Source organism: Biomphalaria glabrata, chromosome 17 (genome assembly GCF_947242115.1).
Source record: "Biomphalaria glabrata chromosome 17, xgBioGlab47.1, whole genome shotgun sequence".
Classification (NCBI taxonomy): Eukaryota; Metazoa; Mollusca; class Gastropoda; family Planorbidae; genus Biomphalaria; species Biomphalaria glabrata.
Window position 1 is genome coordinate 25372036 of NC_074727.1, and position 9806 is coordinate 25381841.

Below are 9806 nucleotides of genomic sequence, written 5' to 3' on the forward strand. Positions count from 1 at the left end.
AGTATAGAAATATAAAGGTTATGACAGGGTGATTAGAGACAAGTAGAAAGAGAGCAAGAATAAGAAACAAAGTTTTTGACTAACGAAAAATGGCAGAAACAAGAGAAAAGAAGTAGACATAAAAAAGAAAGAAACAGAATTCAACAAGGAAAGAAGTTTATCTAGAAAGAAACAGTCTCCTAAAGAGCGACAGATAATACAAACTAAAGCTTGCTCCGTTATTTTAAGGTGTAAGTCTGCGTTAGGCACAGCGACATACAGGTATCTAGGGTACCACACTTACAGTCTCACCAAACTTCTATTTGTATATTATGAAATTCAATGTCCCACACCGTGTGGGTGTTTGAGTGTGGGAGATTGAGAGGGGAGGTAACGTGCTGAAAGGGGGCCAAACTCTTTACTAGGTAAAAAAAAAATTAGAAAATATTCCGGAATTCGTCACAAGCATAAATGAGTCAAGAGGTTAGCACATATAAAGTCTTCAGCCCACAGAACAGACAGACTAGACGAATAAAATAAGGTTAAAGACAAAGGTATAATTGGCCAGGTCAAAGTGGCTTTTTGAAAGTAAACACGCGACAGAGACAGTTGTAGAAGGATGTGTGAACCACTAATGTGTCGCTCATTGAGGAAGACACAAACATTCCGATTGAGCGGACTCCCAAACACTTTGGATACTCTAGTTGCAAGCATATAGTGGTATTCTGTGGATAAGACAAAAACTAATTAATTAAATCGTGTTAACATTTCAGCAAAGAAGAATAATTTCAGGTAATGCAGAGTTATGTCCCTTAGTTTAACTACTACATTTTTAAAAAAGCAGTTGTGTTTTGTGAAGGGCACTTTATGAATGTGTTACTCCATGTGTGTGTGTGTGTGTGTACTGCTATCAAATGTAGACATTCTATGAAGATAGATTCCAGGCACTTCTCAAGCGTGCTTGGAGTCCCGTCTTTTGCTACACATATTTTGTCAAGCCTAGGGAATTATAATTGGTAGCATTTTGTATCAATGTCCAGAAGCTTGTAATACCTATGCATTTTATACTACAGATAGAGTAAAGCTCTTTGGTAGTTGATATGCCATAATTAATCGTAATTTATCAATGCTTTCTTTAATCACACTTTTTATTTATGTTGTTAAGCTCTTTCGCCGCTTTGACTTAAATAACCAATTTCGTATTACAGTGTATGGCTATTAGTATTAATTCAGGTCAACATTGTTTCTCATAAAAGCATTTATTAAACATCGTCCTATTTATATCGCATTTGCCATGTAATGTCTGGGTCTATTTCAATAATTACATCCTCTTAGATGTATTACCATCTTGCCTAAGGGGCAAAACAGTCTGTGAGGAGAAATTTAGTAAACCAATTAGATTCTACTCTAAATTTTAGGGTACTTGTATGATTCAATTGTAATGTATATATTGTGAGTTTACACTGAGTTTTGCCCTAAAGTTATTTATTCATTTAAAAAATCTGAGATTGGCAAAAGATTGGAAAAGCGACTAGGAACAAAATATCTGGGTAAAAACTCATCTCAGTTGTTACACATATACTTAAAAGTTTCTCATGAATTCTAAATTTTCCAAAACAGTCTTTCTTAAAATAATTATGACACATTCAGGCCAGGCAATTTAAAAATCTTGGAACATGTGCGATTACATAAATTTGTCTATTCTCAGTCATGCTTTCGTCGTAAAGGGTGAGGTGACGGTAGAGTGAAAACAAAAAACCATGTAAGCGTCCTCTTTCCATTTTATATTTAATGCTAATGATTGCATTTAACATGAGAGAACAGGGGCTGGGCCGACTCGATATAACAATTTAATATATAGCATATGAATGTAACGTATATTACTGACAGAGTGTTTTTGTAAAAAAAAATGTGTAATTTCTTCACTGTCCGGATGGGGAGGGTGGCGACTGCATCTATCGCCCTTCCCACGGTCTCACCAGGTATGTTTGTTTTACATATTTCGGATGTTCCTTCAGAGTTGAAAATAATTACTTCCTAGTCCAAACCTCCCGCAGAACGACGGGGGATGGGAGCGGGCAGGGTTTGAACCCTTAACCATCGATAAATCTGAACGACAGTCCAGCGCGCAAACCGCACGACCAGCAGGTATCCACCCCCTTCGTTTATTTTCTACTAATGATTTGATTTGAGATTAGAGTCTGGTGCGAAATAATATACCAATGGGTTCAAATATCAATAAGTTGCTCAAATTGTAGAGAGATGCAACTAATTCTGTTAACAAACAAAATCAAAAAAATGGATTTACCACCGCCTACTCCAAGGGTTAGGGTCGGTCTGGAGAGGGTCGGGATAGACGCAATCCACGCCCCCCCCCACCCCACCAAATCGGCCAATATACTAGAGAGGGGAAGGCGACAATTGGTTAAAATTGTTAAACTTAAACTTAAACTTCCAGTATGACTCCCTCGCGGCTTCCTTGCAAATTATTTATCGGGTCAAAAAACAACAAAAAGCACACAAAAAAACAAATAAATAATACTTAAAACAAAAAGCACACAAAAAAACAAATAAATAATACTTAAAACAAAAAGCACACAAAAAAACAAATAAATAATACTTAAAACAAAAAGCACACAAAAAAACAAATAAATAATACTTAAAACAAAAAGCACACAAAAAAACAAATAAATAATACTTAAAACAAAAAGCACACAAAAAAACAAATAAATAATACTTAAAACAAAAAGCACACAAAAAAACAAATAAATAATACTTAAAACAAAAAGCACACAAAAAAACAAATAAATAATACTTAAAACAAAAAGCACACAAAAAAACAAATAAATAATACTTAAAACAAAAAGCACACAAAAAAACAAATAAATAATACTTAAAACAAAAAGCACACAAAAAAACAAATAAATAATACTTAAAACAAAAAGCACACAAAAAAACAAATAAATAATACTTAAAACAAAAAGCACACAAAAAAACAAATAAATAATACTTAAAACAAAAAGCACACAAAAAAACAAATAAATAATACTTAAAACAAAAAGCACACAAAAAAAACAAATAAATAATACTTAAAACAAAAAGCACACAAAAAAACAAATAAATAATACTTAAAACAAAAAGCACACAAAAAAACAAATAAATAATACTTAAAACAAAAAGCACACAAAAAAACAAATAAATAATACTTAAAACAAAAAGCACACAAAAAAACAAATAAATAATACTTAAAACAAAAAGCACACAAAAAAACAAATAAATAATACTTAAAACAAAAAGCACACAAAAAAACAAATAAATAATACTTAAAACAAAAAGCACACAAAAAAACAAATAAATAATACTTAAAACAAAAAGCACACAAAAAAACAAATAAATAATACTTAAAACAAAAAGCACACAAAAAAACAAATAAATAATACTTAAAACAAAAAGCACACAAAAAAACAAATAAATAATACTTAAAACAAAAAGCACACAAAAAAACAAATAAATAATACTTAAAACAAAAAGCACACAAAAAAAACAAATAAATAATACTTAAAACAAAAAGCACACAAAAAAACAAATAAATAATACTTAAAACAAAAAGCACACAAAAAAACAAATAAATAATACTTAAAACAAAAAGCACACAAAAAAACAAATAAATAATACTTAAAACAAAAAGCACACAAAAAAACAAATAAATAATACTTAAAACAAAAAGCACACAAAAAAACAAATAAATAATACTTAAAACAAAAAGCACACAAAAAAACAAATAAATAATACTTAAAACAAAAAGCACACAAAAAAACAAATAAATAATACTTAAAACAAAAAGCACACAAAAAAACAAATAAATAATACTTAAAACAAAAAGCACACAAAAAAACAAATAAATAATACTTAAAATAAAAAGACGACTCCTCCTTAAAAAAAAAGAGCATTTTTAAACCCACCCCATCCCACTCACCATAGAAAAAATCCTAGAGTTTATAAACTTCAAATGCTAGGCCTGGCCTATATATATATATCCAGACTTCAAAGACAGTGCGCAAAATGTTCCTGAACGTCTATGAACTAACCGTGGAACAATACTCTAAACTCTTTCATGAAAAGGGCCTTTTTCTCAACCTTTGTCTAGACCTCTAGCCAAATTTACATTAATTCGTTTTATTAGACTTACAAAAAAAAATAACGGTCAAACTAGAGTTTTCCCAGTGTGGCTAATAAGCTAGTAATAGTATGCATCAATTGTCAAATATATAAGAAAAACTTTAGAGCCGTTTTCGAGAACCATGTCCACCCAGGTTTTTGATGTTTTCGCCCATGAATTTGCAAGACGAATAGAGAAACTGTAATAACAAAAATTTGATTCTACAGTTCTGAAAAGTGGACACAAAGTATGATTTGGTTTATTAAAATATTTCAGTTATCCATAGGTCCTACTTGCATAGTCCATAATTTGAATTTTTGACCCAGAGACTGTAATATCAAATGCGTGCATAGCATAGAGGCGCCCCAGGGAGCTGTGACATCGCCATTGTGGTTCATTTTGTACACCAATGATTTTCAATCCGATAGTCCTTTTTGTTCCTTCACAAAATTCGATGATGGTGCGGCTCTTCTTGCCCTGCTCTCAGAGAGCTCAGACGTAAATGAGTATTTCAGAGAAATAGAACACATTGAAAAATACTGTAAAGATAATTTTAAATATTAAATGTAAAAAAACAACAACTGAGAAATGATAATCGATTTTCGTAGGGAAAAGAAGGAAAATGATATTTTTTTCTGTAGCTGGAGAGAACATTGAAGTAGTGCAAACTTTTAAATACCTTGGTACTTTCTGAGGCAATAAATTAAATTTTACTGCATATACTGATCATATCAGTTAAAAAGGGCAGCAAAGATTACGCTTACTTAGAAAAATGTCCTCATTTAATGTTATCGAAAAGGCCTTGGCGATGTTTTATCACGCTCACGCCTCCAATATTTTAAGTTTTAATATCACTGCCTAGCATGGCAATCTGAACATAAAAAAAATAAACTTAATAGAATCCTTAACGCTGCTGGTAAAGTTATTGACAAAAAAACAAACCTCATTTGGGCAGCTGTTTGAGAAAAGCATTCATAAGAAAGCTAAAAAGATTTCAGAAATTAAAAAAATCACCTTTTGGGTCAGGACTTTGTGATTTTACCATCACAAAAGAGATACAAGACACCGATATCAAAGGCAAACCGACATAAGAAACTCACTTTTTTCTCTGGCAATCAAATCTTTAAATACAACTATCTGATGTAAACTTTTCACATGTAAATTATTAGTGGCGTTCTATAGTTATAATGTTTTGTTTGGTGTAATGCACAAATTGTAAGACAAATTTCTTTATGAATAATAAAGATTATTATTATTATTATTTATAGATTTGCCTCCATGTTTGAAGATTTTCTTCTTTTTTTTTCTCATTATCATATTCAATTACTTTTGCTCTTAACAAACTGTATCAATTGAATCCTAATTTGTGAATTTAAAGCTGAACTTGCCAGGGCTAAAGGTAAGAAATCTCAGAGCACAGTCCCGTAAGGTCTTGCAATCCAATGTTCTGCTTCAAACGTGTGAATGTAGATTCAGGAAACAACAGGATACAACTACAATTAATTCTGTAATGACTGAAAACGTTATCATTTAGTTTGTACTGACAGTAATGGCGTGGTGTGAAAATGTGCTGTGTACACTGGCAGGTCTCTAAGCAACATGTCCGAAGTTTGTCAGCAGCATGTCCGGAGTATGTTACGTAGACCTAGAACAGGATAAACAAGTAGTCATTGAGTAATTTGTACTTCTTTGATTCACCTTCACATATCCCTTAGTATGTTAAACCGTTGGGGCACCACACAAGATCTATCTACCGTCTTTATTCTCTGTCATTTGCAATGGATAGAATTTCATTCACTGACAGGCCTGTCCATTCTTTGTTGTTGTCTTTCCATCGCTTTCTCTGCCTTCCTCTTCTTCTTCTTCTTCCGGGTATTGTTCCCTGAAGGAGGTTCTTTGCGAGCCCCGAGGACCTTGCGATGTGGCCATAGAGTATAAGTTTACGTTTTTTGACAGTGGTTAGCAGGTTATCTTAGTTCCATTGCTAGGATCCTCTTCTCGAGATCTGCAGTCAGCGTCCAAGATTCACATGCATATTACAATGTGGCTGAATGAAACCAGTTTTCCATAAATCTAACCGCTGCGGTTTCGATCGTGAAAGGTGCTTAGCTGTTCTAGGCACACAGAAAGTAGATCTAGTAACTAGTTACATTTTTGTATTTTTTCGTCCACAGCAAGTGGGAGAATTAGGGATATGTCATAGGATCAGGGCCTTTTGCACTTATAGATTAAAAAACATAATTAAAACATAAGAACTAACCGGTTTTAACAACTAACCGGTTTTAACAACTAACCGGTTTGAACAACTAACCGGTTTGAACAACTAACCGGTTTGAACAACTAACCGGTTTGAACAACTAACCGGTTTTAACAACTAACCGGTTTGAACAACTAACTGGTTTGAACAACTAACCGGTTTGAACAACTAACCGGTTTTAACAACTAACCGGTTTGAACAACTAACCGGCTTTCGAAACCTTTGTCATCGTTATCACCATTAAGACCATTGCACAGCGATATCAATGATTTAAAATTTGTGTTTTTTTTTCTCAATTTTCTCCTCAATATACGAACTTTTTTCCCCACAGATTTTTCTTACCAATTCAAAAGGACATCACTTGGTTCATTGCGCAAACTATTTAGTTTGGATGTGTCCAGATTCAGCATATCATTGAACACATCAATTGTTAAATACATTTAAAGTATTTTCCTGGACTATACATTGGATTGAGAAGTCTGTGAGTCTGAAAAATGGTGCTGGCATCTATTGGGGGCAGAGACGAAAAATCAAACATCTCTCTAACTGTAAGTTACTTTCAGTTTATCCTATTTACCCTACATTTCGCTTTATGTTAGTGGTTCTCAAAATTTTGACATAGGCGTACCCGTTCAATGATTTTCGTAACGTGGTGTACCCCCTCCCCCCCCCCCCAAAAAAAAGGATTTATTTAATAACAATAATATTTATTTTAATTTTTAAAAAATCAGCCTATTAATGAGATGCATCACTCACCCTCTTCAAACACTGCTTTCTGCTAACATCATAGTTTCCATGGCAATGTTTTTCTTTCTTTTTGTTTGAATATTCTGTGTCATTCCGTCTTCTAGACATCAATGTCCTGTCTTACATATAAGTATCCTCCATAACTGTCTCGTCCTTCCATTGCTCACGTTTAGATCTTTGAATGGAAGCTAGTGATTCAAAATGATCAACTGGGCGATCATAATCTCTTTGCAAAACAAATTTAAGAACTCACTGTCTGTCTATTTGGTAAAAGGTTTGTACAAGTTATTTCTGCGATATCCAACGACTTGGATGGCTGCCTGGTCGTGCGGTTTGCGCGCTCGACTGTCGTTCGGATTTATCGATGGTCCCGGGTTCAAACCCTGCCCGCTGCCATCCCCCGTCGTCCTGCGGGAGGTTTGGACTAGGAGGAAAACTATCTTCAACTCTGAAGGAACATCCAAAACATGTAAAACATTTTACAAAACATTTTACAAACAATTTCGGATCAAGTTGAAATTTTGTACAATTATTTCTTTTACCTTTTTTTTTTTTTTGCCTAAATGCTTTTCAAAAGTGAAGACGTTAAAATTGACTCAGATCTCCCTTCCTTTCTCTCTTCCACTCCCATGTTTCCTACTGGTCCATATACGTGATAGGATCATAGCATAGTGTGAAATCTAAAAGCATGAAATAGCGCTATACCAAAACAATTGGGTATTTCTAATTGCATAGATTTATTGTTGAAGGTTACAAGTTTAATGACATGGCTGTCCAAACTAATGGATACAATTACACTTCATATACGCTTTCTTTTTTTGTTTAAAGTATTTTTTATGTTTTTCTTGTTTGAAGTCTGGCAACTTAAAGTTAAACTAAAAATCTGGCAACGAGCAGACGTTTTCTGACGACTAAGTGATGAATTCTCAAACTTTCATTCTTTGTCTAAGAATTAGCGCCCTGACCCCGAGACAGGGGGAGATTACTTCTGGATTAACCCTTTCGTCCGAGGCGAAGGTTTTGGTGGGAAAGATTGAATGGGGAAGTGGGGAGGCTAAAAAGACAACAAAAACAAAACAAAATAAAAAGGTAAAAACTCATCGATACCAAGTCTTAAAAACTGATCGATACCAAGTCTTAAAAACTGATCGATACCTAGACTTAAAAACTGATAGCTTGATATGAAGAATAGAATTTTATTATATTAAATTTGATTAAATCTAAGCATTAATCGGAAATATCTTAACACATGAAATCAACGGCTTTCTTTGTTTACAAAGCCTATTACAAATCACTGTCTGTCTGGTACAAATTGTGAACAGGTTATTTCTTTCATTTCCCATTCTCGGATCAAGTTTAAAACTTGCACATTTATCCATTGTTTCTAACAAGTTAAGTAAAGTTCCTCTTTCAGACCTAGCGATCTATGGGGTAGATGTGTTAGGGTCATCTGTTTCTTTGGCCAACAGTTAACAAGCAGGGTGTCATGTGGCCAGCACAACGGCCAACCGCCTTTATTTTCACAAACTTAAGTCAGGTAACCATTAGAGCTGGGTGGACTCAAGGGCGCCCTAAATATCCCAGATTTCAAAATCCCAGTTTTCAACTAGATTCAAACCCAGGACCCCAAGTTTGGAAGCCAAGCTCTTAACCACTCAGCCACAGCGTCCAGTTCCTAACAAGACATGAATAAAAAAAATTAACCAATTAGTTAATTAAATAGTGGTAATTAATAAATTTAGTTTGAAATCGGAAAAGGTAAATAAATCTTACAGTAATGAGATATATGACAGTAAATATGGAGCTCTTCCCCTTAGAAAAGGATCTTTTAAGTTCTTTTTTTGTTTTTGCTTTTTTTACAGGTGGTTTTTATAGACTGATATGTTTTCAAAGCACTTTGTGAAAAAAAAGCGCAACATTATAATGACTTGAAACTGATTCTTGTGCTCTGTCAGCATTGGGATTTGTTGAAAGTATTGTATTCCCCAAAATAATGTCCAATGAAAAATTTCTACTGATGCGGCAGGTCTGCATCAATAACCTCTCTTGAAGTAATTAATAAAACAACTTAGAACCTCTAAAAATGTCTGCGAGGTCAGTGTCACCCTCCTGAGAAATAATTTCAGTCCGATTTTATAGTCTCTTAAACTCAAAGTGGCTAAAATTAAATCTTATGCATATTTATACGGCCTCCAGTTCTTTCATTACCATTTGCATTTGTTATATACGAGTTTGTTGTTGTCAGTAGCATTACTAATATAATCCAAGTTTAGTGTCAATAGACACACGTGACAACCAATCTCAGCCTACAGACTCTTGAACTCTTTTTACTGGAAGCTTGCCAGAATGACATTTTCATTGCCTTTTTTCCCTCTATTTTTGTCTGCTCTTGTCACCTGACATTGTCATGTAGATATTTCACAAGTAAATCTTGCGTCACTCTCTTTTATTTCTAAGCTACCTACATGTAATGTTCCGGATTTCAATGACAATTTAAAGCCAAATTACTTTTTGGAGATACACATTTGAGGTGTCGTCTTTCGGTATATGGTCATTTGCTAACTGGTCATTCTCTGTTTGGTCATTCTCTGTTTTGTCATTCTCTGCCCAGCCTATTATACTTAATTTATTTTCATTACCCGCCCACCTGCTCAGTTCGCCTCT

The 9806-nt window shown here is 33.8% G+C and overlaps 1 protein-coding gene across 1 annotated transcript in view; it reads left to right on the forward strand.

The window, feature by feature from the left end:
* The first annotated feature begins 345 nt into the window (after positions 1-345).
* Positions 346-9806, forward strand: part of LOC106067133 (uncharacterized) — a 164390-nt gene continuing 154929 nt past the window's right edge. Inside the window, exons 1-2 of the mRNA XM_056014923.1 lie at positions 346-771; positions 6727-6943. Coding sequence (XP_055870898.1) covers positions 6890-6943 — 54 coding nt within the window. The 5' untranslated portion in view covers positions 346-771; positions 6727-6889. The remainder of the gene's footprint in view (positions 772-6726; positions 6944-9806) is intronic.